Source organism: Pongo pygmaeus, chromosome 20 (genome assembly GCF_028885625.2).
Source record: "Pongo pygmaeus isolate AG05252 chromosome 20, NHGRI_mPonPyg2-v2.0_pri, whole genome shotgun sequence".
NCBI classification, from domain to species: Eukaryota; Metazoa; Chordata; class Mammalia; order Primates; family Hominidae; genus Pongo; species Pongo pygmaeus.
This window is the reverse complement of record NC_072393.2, coordinates 61,619,432-61,647,147: the sequence shown is the minus strand read 5'-3', so window position 1 is coordinate 61,647,147 and position 27,716 is coordinate 61,619,432. Positions and strand designations below refer to the sequence as shown.

Below are 27,716 nucleotides of genomic sequence, written 5' to 3'. Positions count from 1 at the left end.
GTAGGGTGGGCGGGGTCATAAGGGGCGGGGTCAGACCTGGGGGCGGGGCATACGTTAGAAGTGGGGTGGAGCTTGCAAAAGTATCGGGGGCGGGACTCGCTGAGGTGCGAAAACTGGGCCAGGGGCGGGGCTTTGACCAGCTACTTGAGCTGAAGGGGCGGGGCCCGCACGAAGGCGCGTCCTAGCTTGGAGGCGGGGCCTGGATGGGAGAGGCGGGGCCGAGTGCAGTATCCCGCCAGGTGAGAAGGGGATAAGAGTCGGGCAAGCAGCTTCAGCCGCATCCACGGCACGAAGTTGGGTGGGTACGCCTGGCACTTCCGGGTGAAACCGTGCGTATTTCCGGTTAAGATGGCGGCGCCCAGCGGAGTCAGGTGCGGACGACTTTGTCTGTAGGAGCAACGGCGGCTTGAGGACCCGGGGAGGTGAGATCCGCCCTATTCCGGCGCCCCTCTTCGGAGAGGAGGGAGAAGACTTGTTGCTAAGGAGACCAAAGGGCGGGCTTGTTGCTACGGAGGCGGGGCAGTGAGGTTGCTAAGAGACGGGACGCACGCAGTGGAGATGGGGAAGGGGGGTTGTTGCCAGGGAGAGTGGGTGGGGCCTGTTGCTAGGGAGAAAGGAGGGGCTTATGACTTTGGGGAAGGGTCCTGTGGGTATGAAGGAACGGCAAGGGGCTGTGGTTAAGTGGGCTGGGGGCAGAGTGGTTTGGGGTCATGGGGAGTCGCCGAGCTCCCCTAAAACGCCGCCTTCTCAGCAGACCCTCAAGAATCGACCCATCAGGACGCCAGAGCTGCTTCAGCGGTGACCACTTTCTCCCCCTAACACATTCTTCCCTTCTTCACAAACGGCCCATGTCAGACGAAAGCTCAAGGGGCAGCCGCCTGCCCCTGGCGCTGCCCCCGGCCTCCCAGGGTTGCTCTTCAGGGGGCGGCGGCGGCGGCGGCGGCGGCTCCTCGGCTGGGGGCTCGGGCAGTTCCCGGCCCCCACGCAACCTCCAAGGCTTGCTGCAGATGGCTATCACCGCGGGCTCTGAAGAGCCAGACCCTCCTCCAGAACCGATGAGTGAGGAGGTAAAGGATGGGGACCCAAGAAGCTGGGGTGAAGGGCCTGGGGACAGATAGAGTTGCCTTGGGAAGTGTGACTTGGGGAGCCACAAGAAGACTAGGGTCTTCTTGGCTGGGAGGCAGAAGTTCAGGTGTGGAGGCATTGTAGGCTATAATTTGTGCTAGATGGGGTCATCGTTGACTGAAGGTCAGATCTCAAGAGTCTGAGGGGACATACCCTCTCCAGAGCCAGACTAACCTGGATTCAGCATTTCCAGCTGTGTGACCTTGGGTATATTACTTAATCTTTCTGAGCCTCAAGTTCTTCATTTACAAATTGATGATAATAATAATAACTACCATATAGGGTAGTTCTGAGGTTCTGCTTTAAGTAGGGCTGCACACAGTGCCCAGCATACAGACAGTGCTTCTGAAGGCAGCAATGTGTTTTCATGAAGAGCACAGGCTCTGTAGTCAGACTGCTTGGTGTTGTTTTTTTTTTTTTGGGGGGGGGCGGGGTTGGGGGTGGGGGACACAGTCTCGGCTGGGTGCAGAGGCGCAGTCTTGGCTCACTGCAACCTCTGACTTCCCGGTTCAAGCAATTCTCGTGCCTCAGCCTCCCCAGTAGCTGGGATTAGAGGCGTGGGCCACCATGCCTGGCTAATTTTCGTATTTTTAGTAGAGAAGGGGTTTCACTATATTGGCCAGGCTGGTCTCGAACTCCTGGCCTCAAGTGATCCACCTGCCTCGGCCTTCCAAAGTGCTGAGATTACAGATGTGAGCCGGCATGCCCAGCCTAGACTGCTTGGGTTTGATTTCAGGCTTTGCCAATTGCTGACTGTGTGACCTTGGGTAAGTCTCAACCTTTCTGTGACTCAACTTTCTCATCTGCGAAGTGGGGATAACAATGATATATACCTCATAGAGTTGTTTTGCAGATTAATAGCAATAGCTATTATATATAATGTTTAATTGGCAGTTACCATATACAGAGCATTATGCTAACCCACTTACATGTATGATGTCATTGAACATTTACGACAGTGAGGCATGAAACAGGCACAGAAACATTAAATAGCTCACTCAAATTTACTTAGAACTGTGACTAAGGAGACCTCTGCTCCCCTCCCTCACCCCCAAAAATTCCAGCAGTCACTTATTAGCTCTCATCTCCTTTTTCTTTGAGATAGAATCTCACTGTGTTGCCCAGGCTGGAGTGCAGTGGCGTGATCTCGGCTCACTGCAACCTCTGTCTCTCAGGTTCAAGCGATTCCCTTTGCCACAGCCTCCTGAGTAGCTGGGATTACAGGCGCATGCCACCAGGCCCGGCTAATTTTTGTATTTTTAGTAGAGATGGGGTTTCACCATGTTGGCCAGTCTGGTCTCGAACTCCTGACCTCAGGTGATCGGCTCGCCTCGACTTCCCAAAGTGCTGGGATTACAGGTGTGAGCCACCGTGCCCGGCCTCATATTTTTGTAAGGCTTTATTCTGACAAGTCTCAAATTTATATCTTTAGGCCAGTAGTTCTCCACTGGGGGTGATTTTTATTTCCCAGGGGACAGTTGGTGTGGAAACATTCTTGGTTGTCACAGCTGGAGGAAGGGGGATGCTGGCATCCAGTGCGTGAAGGCCAGGGATGCTGCTCAGCGTCCTGTGGTGCACAGGACGGCCACACCACCGAGAACTATCCAGCTCAAAGTGTCAGTAGAGCTAAAGCTGAGAAATCCTGGTCTAGGCTGGACCTCCGCCTGGGCTTCAGGCAGCTTCCTCAGTCTTTTACCTTGGATGTGTAATAGATCCCTCAAATTTGACACATTTGAAAATGAGCTTCAATCCCTGCTCTTCCCACTCCAAACCTGCTTTTCACACCATTTCCCCATCTTCTCCTGGTTGCTCAGAACAGAGACCTCGGAGTCATCCTTGACCTCTCTCTTTCTGTCACACCTCGTATCTCACTAAATCAAATGGGCTCTCTTTTCAAAATAAGTCCAGGGTCTGACCATTTCTCCCCACTCCCTCTCTCCTCCCCGCTCCACACCACCTTCTCTCCTGCCTGCTCCCAGCCGTAGCCTCCTGATTCATATTCCTGCACCTGCCCTTGCCTCTCAGTCTGTTCTCAATCAACAGCAATGCAGGTGTCCCCACTCCTCTGCTTAGAGCCCTCTGGCAGCTCCCACACCTATTCAGAGGGAAATCCCAGGTTTTTACAGAAGTTTGCAAGACCTGAAGTCACCTGCTCCCCTCCCCTCTCCCTTCCTCCTTGCTCACTCTGCCTCCACCACATTGGCCTCCTGGCGGTTCCCTCTGTCTGGAACATTCTTCTTCTAGATGTGGCCTGGCTCAGTCCCTCACCTACTGCTTTTCTCACAAGTCGCCTCCCTGGGACCCTCAATGACCAACCCATTTCTTCTTCTTTTCTTTCTTTTTTTTTTTTTTTTTTTTTAGAGACAAGGTCTCACTCACTGCAGCCTTAAACTCCTGGGCTCCAGCCATCCTCTCCACTCAGCTTTCTGAGTAACTGGGACCACAGGCATGCACCACCATGCCCAGCTAATTTAAAACACTTTTTTGTTGAGATGGGGTCTCACTATGTTACCCAGGCTGCTCTTAAATTCCTGGGCTCAAGTGATCCTCCTGCCTTAGCCTCCCAAAGTGCTGGGATTACAGGTGTGAGCCATAGCACCCGGTCCCGACCTGTTTAATCTTACTTACCCCAGGATGCTTATAATCTCACCATGTCGAATGCCACACGTTTTGCTTATTTTCTTTATTGACTGCTCTTCAATCTGAATGTGAGCTCCACCCCCAGGGCAGGGGTTTCTGTGTGGCCCAGGGCTGCCTTTAGTACCTAGAAAAGTGTCTGTGAATAAAATAGATGTTCAGTTGATTTTTTTTTTTAAGACCGAGTCTGGCTCTGTTGCCCAGGTTGGAGTACAGTGTTGCGATCTCAGCTCACCGCAACCTCTGCCTCCCAGGTTCAAGTGATTCTTGTGCCTCAGCCTCCTGGTAGCTGGGACTACAGGCTCCCACCATCACGCCCAGCTAATTTTTTGTAGTTTAGTAGAGATGGGGTTTCACCATGTTGCCCAGGCTGGTCTCAAACTCCTGAGCTCAGGCAGTCCACCCACCTCGGCCTCCCAAAGTGCTGGGATTACAGGGATGAGCCACAGCTCCCAGCCGATATTTGTTGACTGAAGGAACATCAGCCCTCAGTTGTTGGCTATCTTTATTAATGGCTGTTCCTTTTTAATTAATGACTGATGGATCTCCTTCTTTCCTCCTCGCCTTGGTCTCCAGAGGCGTCAGTGGCTGCAGGAGGCCATGTCGGCTGCCTTCCGAGGCCAGCGGGAGGAGGTGGAGCAGATGAAGAGCTGCCTCCGAGTGCTGTCACAGCCCATGCCCCCCACTGCTGGGGAGGCCGAGCAGGCGGCCGACCAGCAAGAGCGAGAGGGGGCCCTGGAGCTGCTGGCCGACCTGTGTGAGAACATGGACAATGCCGCAGGTACCCCGCTTCCCCCGCCAGGACGTTCTGCCCCTCTGTACATGTCCTGCTGCCTCTTAGCTCTTGCCCCTACTCTTGGGGATCACACTGTCAGCCTCCCTGCTGCCCTCTCACCATCAGCCTCTTCGCCTCCATTGCCATAAGGAGGAAGGCTCTGCCTCACCCTCATGGCGGGTGGAGTCCCCCAGTTCCCTGATCAGCTCTGAGATGGCTGTTTCTCTCCTAGTCCTCTGGGTGTCCACTGCCACTCCCCAGAGTACAAGAGAGAAAGTGGCATGGGTGGGGTGGCAGAGAAGGCCTCCCCGGGGCGACGTTTGATCAGAGACCTGAAGTGAGGTGAGAGTTGTGGGATGATCTCTGGGAAAAGCATTCCAGACAGCAGGAACAGCCAGTGCAAAGGCCCTGAGGCCAGTGTGTGCCTGGTGTGTTCAGGAACAGCAGCCAGGCCCTTGAGGCAGAGAAGAGTGAGTGAGGGGTCAGGCGCAGGAAACAGCGTTGGGGTGGGCCTTGCAGATGGAGGTAAATGCTGTTTTACTCCAAGCAGCAGAGCTCACAGAAGGTTTGAGGAGAGCTCACTTCCATTTGGAGGGGTTGGGTGGTGTAGCCATTGAGGGTGTGGATTTGGGGTGTCACTTCCTTGGTTCATAGTTCAGGCTGTGCTGCTACATGGCAGTCTGGTTTGGGCAGGTCCCGATTACTTCCTCTTGTACACAGGCTGGGCCGAGAGAAACCCCCAGGCCCGTTCAACACCAGGCACAGAGTAAACGTAACATGTCAGGCCTGGGAGTCAGGTGTCTTCATTTTGGACAGGGACTGGATGGAGTTTGGGAAGCCCTCCTCTGTGAGCGTATTCAGCACCCTGAGAAGACCCGCAGTGCAGCCGCCACCCCCTAGCTTACTTTTCCCCAGTGTTTCCCAGTCTTATCTGGGCAGAGAACTCCTGCTCCAATCCGCAGGATGGCTTTTAACGACTTTGCTCTTTCATTCATTTTTTGCTTGTTCAGGAAATATCTGTTGAGCAGCTGCTGTGTGCTAAGCACTGTGCTGAGTGTCCAATCATCACAGCAGCAGCAATTTTACACCTTATTAGTAATCAAATGAGAATGAAAGCCAAAGATACCACTTCCTCCCTGGCCTCGTGCGCTCTCTCTGTATATAAATATAAATATATATGTGTATCTTCTCTGTCTTAATGAAGATGCACAGTGCTGATGAAGGTGGGCTGAGGGGAACATACTCCCACATGACTGTCTATACCACTTACAGTCAATTCACAATGTTGTGCAACACCACCTCTATTTCCAGAACTTTTCCATTGCCCGCAAAGGAGACCCAGCACCCATTAGGCAGGCCCTCCCCCGGTCCCCTGGCAACCACTAATCAGCGTTTTGGCTCTATGAATTTGCCTGTTCTGGACATTTCATATAGACGACTATAACATGTGACCTTTTGTGTCTGGCTGATTGTGCTAAAGGCGGCGTGCCCATGTTGTGGCGTGTGTCAGAGCTTTATTCCTTTTTTTTTTTTTTTTTTTTTGAGTCAGTCTCCCAGGCTGGAGTGCAGTGGTGCAATCTCAGCTCACTGCAACTTCCACCTGCTGGGTTTAAGTGATTCTCATACCTTAGCCTCCCAAACAGCTGGGATTACAGGTGCATGTCAGCAGGCCTGGCTAATTTTTTTTTTTTTTTCTCTGAGACAGAGTCTCACCCTGTTGCCCAGGATGGAGTGCAATGGTGCGATCTCAGCTCACTGCAACCTCTGCCTCCCGGGTTCAAACGATTCTCCTGCCTCACCCTTCTGAGTAGCTGGGCTTATAGGCGCCCACCACCATGCCCAGCTAGTTTTTGTATTTTTAGTAGAGATGAGGTTTCAACATGTTGGCCAGGCTGGTCTTGAATTCCTGATCTCGTGATCCACCCGCCTTGGCTTCCCAAAGTGTTGGGATTACAGTCGTGAACCACAGCGCCTGGCCAGGCCTGGCATTTTTGTATTTTTAGTATATAACATAGCAAAACCCTATTTTGCTATGTTACCCGGGCTGGTCTCGAACTCCTGGCCTCAAGTGATCTGCCCACCTTGGCCTCCCAAAGTGCTGAGGTTATAGGCCTGAGCCACCATGCCTGGCCGCTTCATTCCTTTTTAGGGCTGAGTAATACTCCGTTGTATGGCTAGAGCAGTTTTTATTTATCCCTTTATCCTTTAAGGACATTTGGGTAATTTATGAATGATGCTGCCATGAACTTGAGCATATAAGTATCTGAGTCCCTGCTTTTGGTTGTTTTGGGTCTGTGCCTTGGTGCGGAATTGCTGGGTCATGGGGCATCTGTGTTTCACTTTTTTAGGAACTGCCACGCTCTCCAATACCACTTTATTTACAGAAACAGGAGGTAGGCTGTGGTTTGCTGACCCTGGGGACATTCAGATTGTCACAAAGACCAGGATCAGTCCTGGCATTTAGTAGTCTGGAGCCTGGGGCCCTAATGCCCCAAATGCCGATGGAATCGTGTTGTACTAGCCTTGGAGGGACCTCTGGTTGGGTGTTTGGAGAGAGCTGGGTCCCTGTGGGAGCCGGCCTGGCTCTCCCGACCTCAGCAGCTGTAGTGGTCAGCTTAGGGCCACCTTAGCCAAGCACCACAGACTACTGGCTTTAAAAACAGAAATGTATTTTCTCACGGCTGTGGAGGCTAGAAGTCTGAGATCAGGCTGTGGGCAAGGCTGGTTTCTCCTGAGCCCCCCTCTCTTTGGCTTGCAGAAGGCATTTTTTGTGTCCTCCCTCCATGTTGTCCCTCTGTGGGTGTCTGTGTCCTCATCTCTTCTTATCAGGACGCCAGTCAGATTGTATTAGGGCCCACCCTAAGGACCTCATTTTACCTTAATTATCTCTTTAAAGATCCCATCTCCAAAAACAGTCACATTCCAAGGTACTGGGGGTCAGAACATCAACCCGTGCATTTGGGGGGCACGGTTCAGTCCCTAACATCTGGCCTCTCTCTGCTCCCCTCTGTGGCACAGACTTCTGCCAGCTGTCGGGCATGCACCTGCTGGTGGGCCGGTACCTGGAGGCGGGGGCTGCGGGGCTGCGGTGGCGGGCGGCACAGCTCATCGGCACATGCAGCCAGAACGTGGCAGCCATCCAGGAGCAGGTGCTGGGCCTGGGTGCCCTGCGTAAGCTGCTGCGGCTGCTGGACCGCGACGCCTGTGACACAGTGCGCGTCAAGGCCCTCTTCGCCATCTCCTGTGAGTGTCCGGGTGGGGCTGGGGACAGGGGTGCTTGGGGCGGGGGGTGCCAGGTGGGCCCCCAGGATCTGCTGGGGCAGAGGGAGAGGCATCTCCTTCCCTCGTTTATTCCCATGCTTGTTGGATCCCTGCACAGCTGAGTGCTGCGGGCAGAGTGAGTGGTGCACTCGGCCAAACCCCCTGCTAGCCAGGCAGCAGATGTGACCACTTCACGGGGGGACCACCTGGCCCTCAGTGTGAGCGCTTTGCACACAGCAGTTTTTCAGCTGGGCACTGTTCACATTGGCGCTGGTTCACTTTCTCGGGGGCCATCCTGTGTACTGCAGGACATTGAGCAGCATCTAGTGGGTGGCCTCCATGCCATGGAGAGACACTGTCACCCCACCTGCCACAGCACAAATACCCCTAGATGTAGAAAGCCCCTTGGTCAGAACCCCTGCTGTACATGAATTCTTCTTCTTTTTTTTTTTTAATTTAACCTATATAGAGACAGGACTTGCTTTGCTACACAGGCTAGTTTTGAACTCCTAGCCTCAAGGGATCCTCCTGCCTTGGCCTCCGAAAGTGTTGAGATTACAGGTGTGATCCACCATGTCCAGCCACAAATTCTTTTTATCCTAATGGCCTGTAAAGTAGGGACCGTTTGCATCCTCATTTGACAGGGGAAGAAACTGAGGTGTGGGCAGAGGGACACGGCCAGGTTTCTGCAGCTCCATAGGGCAGAGCTGGCCGGGACACAGGCGCCAGGTTGGGCACAGGGATGGGACAAAAACCAACATCTGTGGGGCAGTTTCTCCATGCCAGGTGTTGACTCGCTGAATCCTTATGCACACCTGCTGAAGCTGGGCCCACTGTGTCTCCTCCACACGGGAGGGATCAGGCCAGGGGGTCCAGAGAGTACACACAGAGCCAGGGTCCCAGCCTGGTGGAGCTCTTCGTGTGTGCTGGATGCCTGCCTGCATGTACTATACTAGCGCCCCAACTGGACTGTTTCCTTTTATTTTCCCTAACAGCTTCATTGAGATGTAATTCATAGGCCATATAATTCATCCTTTTAAAGTGTATAACTTAGTACTTTTGGCCAGGTGTGGTGGCTCACATCTGGAATCCTAACACTTTGGGAGGCCGAGGCGGGAGAATTGCTCGAGCCCAGGAGTTTGAGACAGCCTGGGCAACATAGGGAAACCCCTGTCTCTACAAAAATTAAAAAATTAGCTGGACGTGGTGGTGCGTGACTGTACCTCCATCTACTCAGGAGACTGAGGTGGTGGGATTGCCTGAGCCTGGGAAGTTGAGGCTGCAGTGAGCCATGATTGCATCGCCAGCCTACTTGATATAGAGCAAGACCTGTCTGAAAACAACCACAAAAACCAAAAAAACAACGTAGTACTTCCTAGTGTATTCAGTGTTGTGCAGCCATCATCACTCTCTAATTTTAGATGAGATCAGGCACATTTGGGGTGGTATGGCTATCGGCAGTCACTATCTAATTTCAGAACATTTTCTTTTTTTCTTTTTTGAGACAAAGTCTCACTCTTGTCACCCAGGCTGGAGCGCAATGGCGCGATCTCAGCTCACTACAACCTCCTCCTCCCAGGTTCAAGCAATTCTGCCTCAGCCTCTCAAGTAGCTGGGATTACAGGCACCTGCCACCGCGCCTGGCTAATTTTTGTATTTTTAGTAGAAACGGGGTTTCACCCTGTTGGCCGGGCTGATCTCAATCTCCTGACCTTAGGTGATCCACCCGCCTCAGCCTCCCAAAGTGCTGGGATTACAGGCGTGAGCCACTGCACCCGGCCAAAATTTCAGAACATTTTCATCCTCTCTCCCAAGCAGAAATTCTGTACCCGTTAAGCAATCACTCGGCATCCGTCCTCTCCCTCAGCCCCTGCAACATGAATCTACTTACTGCCTCTAAGGATTTCCCTCTCCGGGACATTTGTACAAACGGAATCCCACACCATGAGGCCTTTTGTGCCTGGCTCCTTTCATACGGTGCAAGGTCCCTGTGTGGTGGCGGGTGGCAGTGCTGTGTTCCTTCTTGCGGCTGAATGTGTCCTGTTGCGTGGGTCCACTGTGCCCTGCCTCTCCACCTGTCTGCTGACAGTCCCTGGTTTCCTTCTATCTATGGGCTCTCGTGCTCCCGTGGACATGGCTGTACAGGTGTTTGTATGGACATTTGTTTTCCGTTCTCTTGGGTGTATACCTAGCAGTGGAGTTGCTGGGTCATATTGTAACTCTACATTTAATCTGTTCGAGGTTGGCTTTTTTTTTTCTTTTTTTGTTTTTTGAGACGGAGTCTCGTTCTGTGGCACAGGCTGGAGTACAGTGGCGCAATCTCGGCTCACTGCAACCTCCACTTCCCTGGTTCAAGGGATTCCCCTGCCTCAGCCTCCCAAGTAGCTGGGTTTACAGGCACATGCCACCATGCCCAGCTAATTTTTTTTAGAGACGGGGTTTCACCCTGTTGGCCAGTCTAGTCTCAAACTCCCGACCTCAGGTGAGCACCTCAGCCTCCCTAAGTGCTGGGATTATAGGCATGAGCCACTGTGCCTGCCCTGAGGTTGGCTATTTTTTAACTCCAGCAGCCTATCTGGTCATTGAAATGGGGGCTGTGAGGGGTTCCAACACCCCCTTTCTCTCCCTCACCCCCATGTATCCTGAGCCCTGGAATCAGTGTTGTGTTCCCGGCAGATGGTGGCCCCAGCCATGCAGAGGCTGGGAGGAGAACAGGGAGGGTTTGGTTAGGAGGAGATTCCGGAAGAAGGAAGCATTCTGATGAGGCGAGGAAAGGAGCACTTGGAAAGTCACAGCCAAAACTAGGGCGACAGAGACAGACAGACATGGGGCAGCTCGGCCACAAAGGGCAGAGAGAAGGATATGGTGTCCCTGAGGGCCAGAGCAGGGTAGAGAGGGGCTGGCAGAGTTTTCTTCTAATAGCTTACATTAAAAAAGAAGTCTTTAGGTCATCTTGGTGGTTCACACCTGGTCCCACCTACCTGGGAGGCTGAGGAGGGAGGATCATCTGAGCCTGGGAGGCGGAGGCTGCAGTCAGCTGAGATCGTGCCACTGCACTCCAGGCTGGGTGACAGAGTGAGACCCTGTCAAAAAAAAAAAAAAAGTCATTACATATTTTTGAAAATCTGTGAGACAGTTACATCGTTCACCAGGTACAAAAGAGTACATAGCAAACGGTCCCTGTCCCCAAACCTGGTCCCCATTCCAGAGAAAACCACTGTTATACCAGTTTCTGCTTCCAGAGATTTTAATAAATCTGTAAGAACAAATGTGGGTGTGTGTGGTGTGGTGAGTGTGTGATGTGCGTGTGTAGTGGGTGTGTGGTGCATGTGTAGGGTGTGTATAGTGTGTATGTGGGGTGTTTGGTGTGTCGTGTGTGTGTAGCATGTACATGGGTTGTGTGGTGTGTGGTATATATGTGGAGGTGTGTGTGGTATGGGGAGGGTGTTGTGTGTGGTGTGTGTGTTGCATGTGTATGTGTGTGGGATGTGTGTGCTGGGGGGATATATGTATATGTGTGGGGTATGTGGGGTGCATATGAGGTGTGTATGTGTGGTGCGTATGTGTGGTGTGTGGATGTGCATGGGGTGTGTGGGATGTGTATGTGGTATGTGTATATGGGGTGTGTGGTGTGTGCATATGTGGAGTGTGCCGTGTGTGGTATGTGTACACATAGACACACAGATTAATCTCTTTTCCTCAGATGTGCACGGCTGGCACAGACCATCCTGACTGTTGCGCACCTTGACCTGCCTCTGTCCTTTTTTCTTAAGCAACAGTAGCTTATCTTTCCCCTTCCTGTGGGTTAGGAATGCAGGAGTGTCCCCTACTGAGGAGGGCCGCTTCTGGCTTTGCGTTTTCATGAGGTTGTGGTCAGCTGTCAGCCGGGCCTCATTCCCTGAAGGTCTGATTGCACTAAGCCCTGTGAGCTGCAACTCGTTAATCCCTCACATTCCCCCTCTGAGGGAGGGGTGCTAGAGATGGGCTTCCACCGTGGCTCGCCCCGCGGCTAGCAGAGTTTTGCTGGCAGTTGGCAAGAAGCTTGGGCTGCTTGAGCGGCCTTACCACATGGTGGTCGGCTTCCCCAACTAAAGTTGTGCACAATGCAGGGCAAGAGCTCTGGGAGCTTGGATGCCATTTTTTTTTTTGCTTCGGGGTAAAATTCACATGAAAATGTTAAAGTATACAATTCAGTGGCATCTGTCCTTTTTTTTGGTGGCCACAGGGTATGCCATTGTGTGGCTGTCCGGTACCACTACTGGAGTTCCGTGCTGGGAGCCATTTGCAGGGTACGTCCCCTCAGCTCCTGCTGCCCGAGGCGGTGGTGCCACTGCCCTTCCCAGGACAGGAGGGGATGGAGTGGAGCCACTCCAAAGTGGTTCCTTGTTACAGTCTACCAGAGTGGCACATTTATGACGATCGATGAGACCATATGGACACATCATTGTCACCTGGAGTCCATAGTTGACACTGGGGCTTGCTCTTGATGCTGTACATACTATGGGTTTGGACAACTGTATCATGACACGGATCCATACTGTAGTATTCTACAGAGGAATCTCGCTGCCCTACAAATCCTCTGTGCTCCCACTAGTCATCCCACCCTGAGCTTTTTACTGTCTCCATAGTTTTGCCTTTTCCAGAATGTCATATGCTTGGAACCAGGCAATCTGCAGGCTTTTCAGACTGGCTTCTTTGGCTTAGTAATCTGCTTTTAAGGCTCCTCCATGTCTTTTCTTGGCTTGATAGCTCATTTCTTTTTAGCGCTGAATAAGCGTAACTTTTTTAAGGGAGATGTGTGGGCTGCAGTGATGACTTTGGCTTTCTTTCCAGAAATGACGGCAGCCATACTGTGATCCCTGCCCCCAACTGCTGCACAGAGAAGAGGGTGAATGCGGCGAGGGTGGGTGGAAGGTGGGCGGTGGGCTGGGGGGTTATGCGGCAAGGGTGGGTGGAAGGTGGGCGGTGGGCTGGGGGGTTATGCGGCGAGGGTGGGTGGAAGGTGGGCGGTGGGCTGGGGGGTTATGCGGCGAGGATGGGTGGAAGGTGGGCGGTGGGCTGGGGGGTTATGCGGCGAGGGTGGGTGGAAGGTGGGCGGTGGGCTGGGGGGTTATGCGGCGAGGGTGGGTGGAAGGTGGGCGGTGGGCTGGGGGGTTATGCGGCGAGGGTGGGTGGAAGGTGGGCGGGGGGCTGGGGGGTTATGCGGCGAGGGTGGGCGGTGGGCTGGGGGGTTATGCGGCGAGGGTGGGCGGTGGGCTGGGGGGTTATGCGGCGAGGGTGGGTGGTGGGTGGGTGGTGGGCGGGGGGCTGGGGGGTAATGCGGCGAGGGTGGGTGGAGGGTGGAGGGTGGGCAGTGAGCTGGGGGGTAATGCGGCGAGGGTGGGTGGAGGGTGGAGGGTGGGCAGTGAGCTGGGGGGTAATGCGGCGAGGGTGGGTGGAGGGTGGAGGGTGGGCAGTGAGCTGGGGGGTAATGCGGCGAGGGTGGGTGGAGGGTGGAAGGTGGGCGGGGGGCTGGGGGGTAATGCGGCGAGGATGGGCGGTGGGCGGAGGGTGGGCACTGAGCTGGGGGGTTATGCGGCGAGGGTGGGCGGTGGGCGGAGGGTGGGCAGTGAGCTGGGGGGTTATGTGGCGAGGGTGGGCGGTGGGCGAGGGTGGGTGGAAGGTGAGCTGGGGGTGATGGTGATAACCTAGGCAAGAGGTCAAGGTTGTGGTAGGGAGCAGTGGTTCTCGAACAGGGACAATCGTGTCCTCCACAGGACGTTTAGACAAATGCCTGGAGAATTTTTAGTTGTCGCAGCTGGGAGAGAGGGACTATTGGCATCTACTGGGTAGAGGCCAGGGATGCCGCTCAACGTCCTGCAATGCACAGGACGGGCCTCCCAACCCAGAATGATCTGGCCCCAGATACCAACCGTGCCCAGGTGGAGAAACCCTGGCGTAAAGGGGACAGATCTCTCCTGGGTACATTTTGAAGGCAGAGCTGACAGGCCTTGCTTACAGATTGAATGAGAGGAGTCTTCGTGTTTTCCAGTCCATGCATGCCTGTTCTTTTTTCTTTCTTTAATTAAATAACATTTGGCCGGGCGCGGTGACTCACGCCTATAATCTCAGCATTTTGGGAGGCGGAGACAGGTGGATCACTTGAGGCCAGGAGCTGAAGACCAGCCTGGCCAACATGGTGACACCCCGTCTCTACTAAAAATACCAAAAAATTAGCCAGGCATGGTGGGGCATGCCTGTAATCCCAGCTACTCGGTAGGTTGAGGCATAAAAATTGCTTGAACCCGAGAGACGTATGTCGCAGTGAGCCAACTACCACTGCCCTCCAGCCTGGGCGACAGAGCGAGACTCTGTCTCAAAAATAAAATAAATAAATAAATAAATAAATAAATAAATAAATAAATAAATAAATATTTAACCCAGTATGTCCAAACTATTATAATTTCAATGTGTAATTAATATGGAATATTAATGAGACACTATATTTTTTGTCATGCTAAGTCTTCAAAACCTAGTGTGTGCATTTTACAAATAAAGCACATTGCAACTCAGATGCTGAGTTTTCAGTGGTGGTGTGGAGTGTACCAGAGCAACAACGTTGCGTGTGTTTTTCTTTTTGGTTTTCTTTTAGTGTGTGTGTGAGATGGAGTTTCGCTCTTTTTGCTCAGGCTGGAGTGTAATGGTGCTATTTTGGCTCACTGCAACCTCCGCCTCCCAGGTTCAAATGATTCTCCTGCCTCAGCCTCCCTAGTAGCTGGATTACAGACGCACGCCACCACACCCAGCTAATTTTGTATTTTTAGTAGAGATGGGGTTACACCATGTTGTCCAGGCTGGTCTCGAACTGCTGACCTCAAGTGATCTGCCCACCTTGGCCTCCCGAAGTGCTGGGATTACAGGCGTGAGCCACCGTGCCCAGCCAATGTTGTGTTTAATGGAAATATTTTACACTGCTTCAGTTTTTCACCTTAAGTTTAAATGAATTGAACTTAAATGAAATGAACAACTCTTTTCCTTAGTTGCACTGGCCACATATCAGGTGTTTAGTGGCTGCAAGCTGCTAGCGGCTTTTGTCCTTCTTGGCCAGCACAGGCCTAGAGCCTACCCAGGAGCGGGCACCTTACTGGAGGTGCACCCCAAAGGTCAGTTCTCATCCTGCCGGGAGTCCTTCCAGAGTTCTCATTGCCCTCTGGATAAAGGTCATGCGTGCTGTGGAGCCTGGCTCTCTGGGCCTCAGTGTCCTCATCTGTAAAATAGAATTCTGAAAGCACACACTTCCAGGATAATTGTGAGGATTAAAAGATGTTGCGGACTGGGCACGGTGGCTCACGCCTGTAATCCCAGCACCTTGGCAGGCTGAGGGAGGTGGATTATGAGGTCTGGAGTTCAAGACCAGCCTGGGCAACATGGCAAAACCCTGTCTCTACTCAAAATACAAAAATTAGCCAGGTATAGTGGTGCATGCCTGTAATCCCAGCTGCTCGGGAGTCTGAGGCAGGAGAATGGCTTGAACCCGGGAAGCGGAGGTTGCAGTGAGCCAAAATGGTGCCACTGCACTCTAGCCTGGATGATACAGCAAGACTCTGTCTCAAAAAAAAAAAAAAAAAAAAAGAGAGAGATGACACAGCCGGGCGCAATGGCTCATGTCTGTAATCCCAGCACTTTGGGAGGCCCACGCAGGTGGATCACTTTAGGTCAGGAGCTTGAGACCAACCTGGCCAACATGGTGAAACCCTGTCTCTACCATAAATACAAAAATTAGCCAGGTGTGGTGGCAGGTTACTATAATCCCAGCTACTTGGGAGGCTGAGGCTGAAGATTAGTTTGAACCTGGGAGTGGAGGTTACAGTAAGCCGAGATTGCTCCACTGCACACTCCAGCCTGGGCAACAGAACGAGAGTCCATCTCAAAATGAAATAAATAAGAAATAAAATAAAAAAATTAAAAGAGATGATAGTTCCATCAATGGAGGAATGGATAAAATGTGGTATATCCATACAATGGAATGTTATTCAGCCATGAAAAAGAATGAAGTGCTGATACCACTTACAACATGAATGAACCTGGAAAACATCATGCTGAGTGAAAGCAGTCAGACACAAAAGGCCACGTATTTTATGGACACATTTATGTTAAATGTCTGGGACAGGTAAATCCATAAAGGAAGAAAGTATATCTGTGGTTGCAGGGGCCAGAGGGAAGGGAAATTGGGAATGACTGCTCATAGGTTTCCTTTGGGGGGTGATGAAAATTTCCTAGAGTTAGTGGTGATGGTTATACAACCCTGTGAATATCTTTAAATGGCTGAACTCTGTGGATTGTGAATTATATCTCAAAAACATACTTCAAAAAAAGATAATGCTTGCATATGCAGGCCCATGGCAAGTAATGATGATGGTGGTTGGTGGTGATGATGGTGATGATGATTGATAATTATATTGTTAACGGTAGTGATGATGGTGGTGGTGATGGTGATGTAGTGGTGATGATGGTAGCGGTGGTGGTGGTGATGGTGATAGTGATGGTGATAGTGATGGTGATGTTGGTGATGGTGATGGTGGTGATGGTGATGGTGGTGGTGGTGATGGTGAGGACAGTGATGATGATAAATGATGGTGATGGTGGTGATGGTGGTGATGGTGATGGTGGTGGTGGTGATGGTGAGGACAGTGATGATGATAGTGATGGTGATGGTGGTGATGGTGATGGTAGTGGTGGTGATGTTGATAGTGATGGTGATAGTGATGGTGATGTTGGTGATGGTCATGGTGATGATGGTGATGGTGATGATGGTGATGGTGGTGATGGTGATGGTGGTGGTGGTGATGGTGAGGACAGTGATGATGATAGTGATGGTGATGATGGTGATGGTGGTGGTGATGATGGTGGTGATGTGGTGATGATGGTAGCGGTGGTGGTGGTGGTGGTGATGGTGATAGTGATGGTGATAGTGATGGTGATGTTGGTGATGGTCATGGTGATGATGGTGATGGTGGTGATGATGGTAGCGGTGGTGGTGGTGGTGATGGTGATAGTGATGGTGATAGTGATGGTGATGTTGGTGATGGTCATGGTGATGATGGTGGTGATGATGATGGTGGTGATGATGATGGTGGTGATGGTGGTGATGGTGATGATGGTGGTGGTGATGGTGATGGTGGTGGTGGTGATGGTGAGGACAGTGATGATGATAGTGATGGTGATGATGGTGATGGTGGTGATAGTGATGGTGGTGGTGGTGATGGTGATAGTGATGGTGATGGTGGTGATGGTGGTGATAGTGATGGTGGTGGTGGTGATGGTGATAGTGATGGTGATGTTGGTGATGGTCATGGTGATGTTGGTGATGGTCATGGTGATGATGGTGGTGATGGTGATGTGGTGGTGGTGGTGATGGTGATAGTGATGGTGATGTTGGTGATGGTCATGATGATGGTGTTGGTGGTGGTGGTGGTGGTGATGGTGGTGGTGATGGTGAGGACAGTGATGATGATAGTGATGGTGGTGGTGATGATAGTGATGGTGGTGATGGTGGTGGTGATGTTGGTGATGGTAATGGTGGTGATGGTGAGGATGGTGATGATGATGGTGATGGTGGTGGTGGTGAGGATGGTGGTGATGGTGAGAATGGTGATGATGATGGTGATGGTGGTGAAGAGTGGTGATGGTGGTGATGATGATGGTGAGAATGGTGATGGTGATGGTGGTGAAGAGTGGTGATGGTGGTTGTGATGATGATGATGGTGGTGGTGATGGTGGTGATAATGGTGATGGTGGTGGTGATGGTGGTGGTGGTGAGGATGGTGGTGATAATGGTGATGGTGGTGGTGATGGTGGTGATGGTGATGATGGTGGTGAGGATGGTGGTGATGGTGAGAATGGTGATGATGATGATTGTGATGGTGGTGAAGATAGTGGTGATGGTGGTGATGATGATGATGGTGGTGGTGATGGTGGTGGTGGTGATGATGGTGGTGAGGATGGTGGTGATGGTGAGAATGGTGATGATGATGATTGTGATGGTGGTGAAGATAGTGGTGATGGTGGTGATGATGATGTTGGTGGTTGTGATGACAGTGGTGGTAGTGGTGACTGCAAGCTCAGGACCCTGTCCCCCTCTCCCAGGTCTGGTCCGAGAGCAGGAGGCTGGGCTGCTGCAGTTCCTCCGCCTGGACGGCTTCTCTGTGTTGATGCGGGCCATGCAGCAGCCGGTGCAGAAGCTCAAGGTCAAATCAGCATTCCTGCTGCAGAACCTGCTGGTGGGCCACCCTGAACACAAAGGTGTGGCAGCCCTTGAGTGAGGGCAGGAGTGGGGAACAGACGCCCTGGGGTGGGTGCAGGTGTGGGAGAAGGGGAGGAACAGGCATCCCGGGGAGGGCATAGGAGATGGGTGGGGCTGCCCCTCTGACCCCTGCAGCCCTTCCCCCAGGGACCCTGTGCTCCATGGGGATGGTCCAGCAGCTGGTGGCCCTGGTGCGGACAGAGCACAGCCCCTTCCATGAGCACGTGCTTGGAGCCCTGTGCAGGTACTTTGGCTCCTTGAGAGGACGGGACCTGGGGTGGGGTGGCTCAGGAATCGGCCCGTAGGGACTCAGGAGTTGGGACCTTCCCGTGGAGAGGAAGGGTGTGGGGCCAGAAAGGAGTAGGAGTCAGGGAGCCTCAGTTTCCTCACCAGCAGGGCTGGCACAGAGGCCTTGGGGGAGGGAGAGAGGCTTTTGTACACGCCCCCACCAGTGGATTAGTGTCTAATCAGATGATGCTGGAGCTCTGAACAGCACACCAGAGTTGACACACATCAGGCCCTGTGCTGAGCCCCTCAGCACCCACCCTGGGCCAGGGGCAGCATGAGGTCTGTTCCGCAGATGGGGAAACGGAGGCCCATTGTGGGGCAGCGACTTGCCAGGCTCCTGAGTGAGCCAGGGGACGGGGCGGGCGATAGGGTTGGGTCAGTGAGACCACTAGAGGGAGGTCCTAAGGGCTGCTGTCGTGCCCCTCACAGCCTGGTGACAGACTTCCCGCAGGGTGTGCGCGAGTGTCGGGAGCCGGAACTGGGCCTGGAGGAGCTCCTCCGCCACCGCTGTCAGCTGCTGCAGCAGCATGAGGAGTACCAGGTACATGGGGAGGGGACGGGGTGCAAGGAGGACCAGGTGCAAGGGGGAGGGGACAAGGGCTCCAGGAGGACTAGGTGTGTGGGGAGGGGATGGGATTTGAGGAGGATCAGGTACCAGGGGGAGGGGACAGGGGCTCCAGGAGGACCAGGTACATGGGGAGGGGACGGGGTGCAAGGAGGACCAGGTGTGAGGGGCAGGGGACAGGAGCTCCAGGAGGACCAGGTACATGGGGAGGGGACTGGGTGCAAGGAGGACCAGGTGTGAGGGGCAGGGGATGGGGTTCGAGAAGGATCATGTGCCAGGGGAGGGGACAGCAGCTCCAAAAGGACCAGGTGAGTTGGGGAAGGGACAGGGTGTGAGGAGGACCAGGTGTGAGGGGGAGGGGCCTGGGGGGTAAGGAATTCCCCAGGTTAGACCAAGTGTGGTAGTGGGGACCCTAGTAGGGGCAGAGCCAGCCAGTCCTTGCCCTTGGGGGCTCCTGGGTCCGCTGGTTCAGGCTTTCATTTGTGTTCTCGTGCGTTTCACTCATCCTCCATTCAGCAGACATTTATTTCATGCCTAGCATCTGTCCCGTGCTGTGTCAGAGTAGGAGAGACAGCAAGGAGACAGGAGCTTGGAGATTCTTAAAGTGTTGCCAAGTCATTGAATTATTATCTAAATTACCCAATACAGTTGTTTATATTAAGTAAATGTGAATTGAATATAGTATCACTCAAATGTCTTAATGATTAACTATTTCATTAAATTGACAAGAAATAACAAATGGCAAATAATAACCAATTATTTTAGGTAAATAACAAGTGATAAATAACAAGTCATCAGATATTTAATTAGATAAGGGGCAAATAAATAACTCATTAGATAACTAGATAAGTAACAAATGCTAAATCACAACTAATTAAAATTCAAATAGTTAACTGATTAAGTAATATATTAATTTGTTGAAGTGAATGAATCAATGCTGGTGCTTCAGCAAAGCCGAGCTTAGCAAACGCACCCATCTCCTTGGGACATTCTATTCTATTGAATTCATTCCTATGTAGACACTGTCAAGTGTCTCTACACATTGAAAGTGTACTACGTGGCCAGGCCTGGTGGCTCACGCCTGTAATCCCAGCACTTTGGGAGGCCGAGGCAGGCGAATCATGGGGTCAGGAGTTCGAGACCAGCCTGGCCAACATGGTAAAACCCCATCTCTACTAAAAATACAAAAAATTAGCTGGGCATAGTGGCAGGTGCTTGTAATCCCAGCTAGCCAGGAGGCTGAGGCAGGAGAATCGCTTGAACCTGGGAGGCGGAGGTTGCAGTGAGCCAAGATGCGCCACTGCACTCCAGCCTGGGCGACAGAGTGAGACTCCATCTCAAAAAAAAAAAAAAGTGTACTACATGAGAAGTTTTGACTTATGTATACACCCGTGGAAACATTCAAATTAGATTTATAACAGATTTTACTAACGCTTTGTGAATGGGTTCCGTAGTCACATGGTTGAAAATACAAGACCCACAGGAGGGTAAACAGTGAAAAGTCTCTCTCCTGCCCCTCCCTCTGGCTACCCAGTTGCTCAGGTGTCCTTCCTAAAATATTAGGTGCACACGAGCAAAGGTGCATGTGAATTCTCCTTTTTCTCTATGTTATGCAAAATAAACCTGCCATGCTGTGATGACTGTTCTGCCCCTTGCTTTGCGGGCATTGCATGTCTTGCCTGCAGCTCTTTCATTTTGCAGCTGTACAGTGCAGATGGCCTCTTTTTTGTAGCATGGATATGCAGGTTGTTTCTACACTCTCGCTATGACAAACACTGCTGAAAGAATAACCTTTTGTATACGTTATTACATATGTCTGCAGAACAATTTCTAGAAGGGAAATGGCTGGGGTCAGGTATGTTAAAGGTGAAGGTTAAAGGGTTAAGGGCCATCTCATTAGCTATCACCAAGCTGCTCTCCATAGAAGGTCAACCATTGACACTCCAGTCATGAGGGTGCCCAACTCCCCAAATCTTGGTCAGGACAAAGTGGCCTCGATGAGCCATTTGACCTTTTTTCAAGCTGATTGTTGAAAAGTAGTACTCCAGTCCAGTTTACATTTCTCCCATGAGTGAAATTTGGCATCATTTTCTCTTTCTTGTGAACTGTTCATTCTCGTCCTTTGCCCACTTATCTATTTATTGGGTGATGGTTTTTGCGAATGATTTTTTTAAGCTCTTTAAGTGTTAAGTATATTGGCCATTTGTGCTATGAATCACAAATATTTTTCCCCAATCTCGTTTTCTTTTTCTTTTTTTGCCATGGGAGTATCTTTTATATTATGTAGTTTAACCTCTCAGTGCTTTCTTTCATGGTTTCTGGGGTTTGTATCCACAGAAAGTTTTGAGCAGTGGTCCATATCTGGGAGTTAGAAAGAGCCCAAGAGTGCTGATATGAGGCAGACCAATGGAGTGAGACGAGTCTGGGGGTCCCCGGGTTCTAGTTCAAGTAGTTCAGACACCAGTGTGAAGACAGTGAATCATGGATCTGAGCAGTGATTAGAGAAGCCTAACCTCTGGTGGCAGGGGTGGGTGGGTGGTGGCCAGGAAAGAAGAGGAGTCACCTCTGGGTGCCAAGAATGCTGGAGGCAGGGTCCGGCCTCTGCACTCAGGCCCCTTGCTCTCTGCCCCTGCCCAATCCAGGAGGAGCTGGAGTTCTGTGAAAAGCTGCTACAGACCTGTTTCTCCAGCCCAACGGACGACAGCATGGATCGGTGAAACCAGGTGGCTTCTTGCCCCCTTCTCCGTGGGAACCCCAGGCCTCTTGCCTCCCTCCCCACCTACAAGGCCCTCTCCCAAGGGATCGCAGGGCCTAGGTGCCTGGACCCAGGGCGTGCCAGCCTGTCTCTGTGCAGTCCCTGGAAGGGGCGCTGAGAAAGGCACCAGCTCCTTGGACCCCACCTCCCATGCTCTCACTCTCATCCCCGTTCTCTTGTCCACACAACTCTTCCAATAAAGGTGTTTCTCTTCCTCCTTCTCCTCCTTCACTGCCGCCTTTGTCACCTCCTTTGGAGGGTGCATGGGGAACGGGAGAAGGGGCACGGGTTTAAGGGACTTCGAGAGCCACTGGAAGAATAATAAAAGTGTTGTTCTTTATCATTGTGTCATTTACTCTTCCCTGCCTTTCCTGAGCAAGAGTGTGTGGGACATCTGTCCTTTTTCGGCCACCTGGCAAACCTGAATTCTAGGTTTGAGGAATTTCCCAGGTTAGACATCTAAATCTTCCCTAGGGTAGCCGCCATTTCCCTTCCCAGCATCCTTTGCTGTAGGGTAGTCATGTGACATTAGCTCCACAAATCAAAACTCTTTCTGGGAATCTGTTTTACACACCAATCAGAACCCGCTGGTGGTCTAGCTCCTCTACCAATCAGAGCCCGCCGGTCATCGGGCCGCGAGCTGGCGGTGGAGGGGCTCCTGCGCAGGTTCACTTCTGGCTAGTGCAGGAGGAGCCACACCTGGCTTCTGGACGGGGCTGGCAGAGATTCTGGCGGGAGTATCTGAGCCAGGTGCCGGTGATGGAGGCTGCACTGTGTCTCAGGAGCAGGCCTGTGGCTGGGTGTGGGCTTCATTCCTGACTGCAAAACGCCAAGCGGATTCTGTAGCTTTCTCAGAGACGTGGGATTGGGGCGGGAGGTGGGGGTGTCGGAGGCTGCCTCAACCCCTTTAATAAATTCGTTTTCTGTTTAGCTACAAGAAATTTTGTCATTTGCAGACAAGAGCTTTGACTGCTGTTGTTTTTCCAGAGAGGAGGCTGAGCTCAGAGGAGGCTGAGCCCTGACCAAGTTCACAGCCAGGATTCACACCTGGGCTAATTCCAGAGCCATCCTCTTCTTTCTTTTTCTTTTTCTTTCTTTTTTTTTTTTTTTTTTTTTTTTGAGACGGGAGTCTCACTCTGTCGCCCAGGCTGGAGTGCAGTGGCCCGATCTTGGCTCAGTGCAACCTCCGCCCTCCGAGTTCAAGAGATTCTCCTGCCTCAGCCTCCCGAGTAGCTGGGATTACAGGCGCCTGCCACCGCGCCCGGCTAATTTTTGTATTTGTAGTAGAGACCAGGTTTCACCATCTTGGCCAGGCTGGTCTTGAACTCTTGACAGCGTGATCCACCCTCCTCGGCCTCCCGAAGTGCTGGGATTACAGGTGTGAGCCACTATGCCCGGCCAATCCTCCTCTTTCTTGTATCCTGGTTTCCTAGGACAATTTGATGTCAGACTCATTCCTTTTGTGTGGATTGTTCTGGTGCGTCTGGGATTTTTGAGTCTATTTGGATTGGTTTTTATCACCCCTCTTCCTAAATCCAGGATAAATTGAGAGGTAGCTGCAGGATCTGAGATCCTGTCTCAAGAAAAAAGTTTCAATTGTAGTCCCAGCTACTCAGGAGGCTGAGGCGAGAGGATTGCTTGAGCCCAGGAGTTCGAGGCTGCAGTGATCTGTGATCGTGCCATGCGCTCCAGCCTGGGCGACAGAGCCAGACCCTGGGTCTTAAAAAAAAGTTCCGATTCTAATGCAAACACAATGTATATCTGTGAGTTCTGCTGGGTGGAAATCCAGACTTCAGTCATTAAAGCCCCCACAGCTTCCCAGCTTCCATTTGAAGGGTAGGGACTATAGCCACATCCTTACCCCTCAGTTCCTGACCTCTGTGTTAAAACAATGTGGCAATGATGCCATCATATTGTGGAGAAAACAAGGAAGCCAAATGCTGGGTAAAAGACAAAACATCCCTATAGAAAAAAAGGAAAAGGAAATGCCTCTCTGTGATGGTTCATTTCAGGTGTTGACTGGGCTAAGGGATCTCCAGATAGCTGGTAAAACATTATGGGTGTGTCTATGAGGGTATTTCTGGAAGAGACTAGCATTTGAATCGGCAGACTGAATAAAGATCTTCCCTTCCCAATGTGAGCTGGCATTATCCAATCCATTGAGGGTCTCAATAGAACAAAGAGGGCAAAGGAGGGGTGAATTTGCTATTTTTTTTCTCGAGACGGAGTCTCGCTGTGTCACCCAGGCTGGAGTGCAGTGGCATGAGCTGGGCTCACTGCAACATCTGCCTCCCAGGTTCAAGCAATTCTCCTGCCTCAGCCTCCCGAGTAGCTGGGATTACAGGCGCACACCGCCACGTCCGGCTATTTTTTGTATTTTAGTAGACACGGGGTTTCACTGTATTGCCCAGGCTGGTCTCGAACTCCTGAGCTCAGGCAATCCGCCCAGCTCAGCCTCCCAAAGCGCTGGGATTATAGGCGTGGGGTCTTGAACTCCTGAGCTCAGGTACAGGCGTGAGCCACCACGCCAGGCCCTTTGTTTGCTGTTGAGACAAGTTCTCGCCCTGTCTCCTAGGCTGGAGTGCAGTGGTGCAATCCGGCTCACTGCAGCCTGGACTCAAGCAATTCTCCTGCCTTAGCCTCCCGAATAGCTGAGACCACAGGCGCGGGCCACCAGGCCCAACTAATTTTTAAAATTGTCTTTTGTAGAGACGGGGGTCGCCCTAGGTTGCCCAGGCTGGTCTCCAACTCCTGGGCTCATGCCATCCTCCGGCCTCGGGCCTCCTAAAGTGTTGTGATTACAGGCGTGAGCCACTGCGCCCGGCCAATTCGCAGTCTTAAAAAAAAAAAAAGGTTCCTCGCGCCCACATGATTTTTACAGCAGGCCTCTAACATGGGTAGAGAGGGGGGCTATTAAAGTTGGGGAAACTGAGGCTCAAAGCCAGATGGGACCTTCATCAATCTAGACATAAGGTCTAGGAGGTCTCTTTCAGTTGATGCTATTAGAGGCGGCTTTGGGCGGAACTGGCAACACTAGCGACCCGGCCGGGACTATCGCCAGCAGATGGAAACGACTGAGGGCCCCTGAGGCTCGGAGGCGGCTAAGCGCGAGAGCCGGGCGGAATGAAAACCAGGTCTGGATTTCACAAGAGCCCGACCCTGGAGCCAAAGCTGGACTATGATTAGAGGAGACAGAACAGCGAACGGATTTCCAAACGGAGCGTGTGGGAAGGCAAATCCTGGAGCGGAATATTCACGGGGCTTTGGAACGGAGCCGGTGCGCAGCTCCGGCTCATTGAGCTGTCTGGGTTTATTCCGGGGCAGACCGTTGGCACCAACGCGCGCAAGCGCGTCTACGGCGGCGGGGTTCAGGAGTGGGCGGTGTCGCGAACGCCCGGGCGCTCGCGCAAAGCACCGCCCAGGCGTGCGGGCCCCCCCCCTTCCCGCACCTGCGCACCGACACAGCCGCGGGAGGGCGGGGCCTCCTGCGTCGCCCTGCGCTAGGGGGATTGTGGGATAGTGGCGGAGAGAGCCGGGCGTCGGAGGTCCTGAGGCGGGCCGCAGAGCCCGGAGATTGAGCGACTTTGGGGAAGGGGCGGTTAAGGAAGTAGGCCTCAGCTTCCGTCGGTCGCTGCTCGGTTCTGCCGCCCGTTTGGACCGCGGAGGAGGTCGTCTTCCCCTCCCGTGGGGCGCTGGTTGGACTGTGGAAACCGGGGCAACTTCCCCGGTCTTCCCGGCTGAGGCGCCTGCGTGGGCCTCGCGACCCGGCTTGCCCGCAACCCGCCTTGGCCTGCGCGCCCACCTCGCCTGCGGACCCCGGAGGTGCCTACGCGGACTAGTGACGCCCCCCGCCCGCCGGCAACTCCACCCGGCCCTGACCCCCTCAACTCTGCAGGACCCGGCGCGCGAGGACCCCACGACCCGCGGGCGCCTGCGCGGACCCCGCGAGCCCCGGCGCCTGCGCGAGTCCCCGACGCCGCCCCCGCCCCCACTTACCGGGCCCCGCAGCAGGGGCCGGAGCTGCCGGCGGCGGGGCGGGGGGGGCGCCCCGATGAGCCCCGAGTGCGAGGAGCCGCCGCCCCCCCTCGCAGGTGAGCGGCCCGCGTCTCCCGACCCTACCTCTCCAGGGCCAGGCCCCCACGTCTTCCCCTCTCCGCGTCCCCTCAGGCTTTTCCCTCTCGGGACCCCCGCGGGTCTTTTCTGCTTGGGATCCTTTCCCTCCTTCCTTCGGGTTCCCTCTCCACGGCCCCCCGTTTCTTCCCCCGCGACCCTCCCCAGTCTCTTAATCTCTTCTCAGCTCCGCCGCCACCCTAGTCTCAGTCTCTTGCCCTCGGCCTTTTCCCACTCGCTCTCTTTGCAGCTGCGCTCCCCAGTCGCTGAGCCTCAGCTCCGCTCTCTTGCTCCTCTGGCCGGTCCCCCGGCCCCCCAGGCGTCTTTCCCCCTGGTTACCCTGGACTTTTCCCGCTTACACCCTTCGCTCTCGCCCGGATCTGTGCCCCGCCACCTCTTCCGTGGCGCAGCCTCCTTAGATCCCTGGAGCTCAGGACTGGAGGAGCGGAGCTTGTCTTCACCTTGACCGACCCTCTCCCGCCTCCGGCTTCTTGTGCGAGGGACCTGGGAGCGGGGCTTCTCTGGAGCTGCCACCACTCGGGCCTGCTTCAGTGAGATGAAGCCTGCTGAGGGCAGGCAGGGCGCCTGGCGCTGGGCACCGAGGAGGGGGCATCAGCCCTAGGCCCTGCCCTGGAGGTGGGGCCGGTCCCTGGAGGGGGTACAGTGGCAGAGCCGGACAGTCACAATTCTTGCGTGTTGTGATCGAGGTAACTTAGGGAGCTGCAGGGAGCCACAGAGCGGGAGGCACTGGTGAGATTGGCTGGACGGATGGCTTTTTCTGTCTAGGAAGGACGAGTAGGAGGTGACAGATGGAGAGTGGGAAGAAGGGCCTTCCGGGGGGGGAAGGAGCAGCACGTGCAGATATGTCAAGGAAGGAAGGTCGGAGTCCTGAGTGCAGATGTATTGGGAGGGTGAGGGGCAGAGTAGTTCGGCCCGGCGGGCTTGTCCAGGCCTTGAATGGGACCTCTGGTTGGGGTCTTTCTTGCTCGCTCTTTGTACACACAGATATGACCATAAATACCCGCCTGAAAGGCAAGATGTTTCAGGAAAGGAAGCTGCGTAGACTGTCAGGTGCGGTACTGGGTTCACAGTTGTGGAGAAACTGCAGTGGGATTTCATCCAGCCCAAGGGCGAGGGTCTAACTATTAGCGTGCACTGCAAATGCAGCAAGGACTCGAGATTGCCTGAATAACACAGGATGAGGATTTGGTTTACATGCATGCACAACACACATAGAGACACGGCGCCCGGCCACGTGTGCTTACTAGTGGTGGAATGGCTGTTGGAGCTGCTTGTGCTGTTGGAAATGTTATGCTTTTTTTTTTTTTTTTTTTAAACTCTAGTTCTGGGATTGGGATCATGAGAAGGCAGTCCGGCTAATTGTTAGAGGACCTTTTGTCAGGCAGACCTAGGCCGAGTCCGGCTTCTGCCAAGTGAGACCTTGGACAAGTTGTTCCTAGTCTGTAAGTGGGGATAGCAGACTGCTCTCCTCAGAGGGTGGTTTTAGGGATTAAGTGCAGGGTTTGTAGAAGCCTGTGGCAGAATGCAAGGCACATGACACTCTGCAATCAGTAGCTATTTGGATGATGATGATGATTTTGAGACTGGGTTTTGCTCGTTTGCCCAGCCTGGAGAGCAGTGGTCTAATCATTGCCCACTGCAGCCTTGAACTTCTGGACTCAAGTGATCTTCCCACCTTAGCCTCCTAAGTAGCTAGGACTACAGGCACGTCCTGCGATGCTTGCTCAATTTTTGTATTTTTTGTACCACGCCCAGCTAATGTTTGTATTTTTTGTAAAGACTGGGTCTTGCTATGGTGCCCTGCTGTGGTGCCCAGGCTGATTTCGAACTCGTGGGCTCAAGCAGTCCTCCTGCCTACCCTCCCAGAGAGCTGGGATTCTAGGCGTGGGCCACCACA

At 53.1% G+C, this 27,716-nt stretch overlaps 2 protein-coding genes across 8 annotated transcripts in view; both read left to right on the top strand.

Moving 5' to 3' along the window:
- Nucleotides 1-49: 49 nt before the first annotated feature.
- On the top strand, nucleotides 50-21,902 carry HSPBP1 (HSPA (Hsp70) binding protein 1). 7 transcript variants are annotated; one of them, XM_054463838.2, is made up of 9 exons: nucleotides 50-239; nucleotides 349-422; nucleotides 752-1,067; nucleotides 4,339-4,543; nucleotides 7,556-7,780; nucleotides 17,924-18,079; nucleotides 18,228-18,324; nucleotides 18,798-18,909; nucleotides 21,576-21,902. In XM_054463838.2, the coding sequence occupies exons 3-9, from the start codon at nucleotides 849-851 to the stop codon at nucleotides 21,648-21,650; spliced, it is 1,089 nt and encodes a 362-aa protein (XP_054319813.1). In that variant the 5' UTR covers nucleotides 50-239; nucleotides 349-422; nucleotides 752-848; the 3' UTR covers nucleotides 21,651-21,902. The 7 variants fall into 7 exon arrangements, with proteins under 7 accessions (XP_054319813.1, XP_054319814.1, XP_054319812.1 ...); XM_054463839.2 differs by having other exon boundaries at nucleotides 57-239; nucleotides 755-1,067; XM_054463837.2 differs by having other exon boundaries at nucleotides 166-239; nucleotides 349-527; nucleotides 755-1,067.
- A 3,741-nt stretch (nucleotides 21,903-25,643) lies between these two features.
- PPP6R1 (protein phosphatase 6 regulatory subunit 1) overlaps nucleotides 25,644-27,716 on the top strand; it is a 29,218-nt gene continuing 27,145 nt past the window's right edge. Inside the window, exon 1 of the mRNA XM_054463833.2 lies at nucleotides 25,644-25,779. The gene's annotated coding sequence lies outside the window, so the exon portion shown is untranslated. The remainder of the gene's footprint in view (nucleotides 25,780-27,716) is intronic.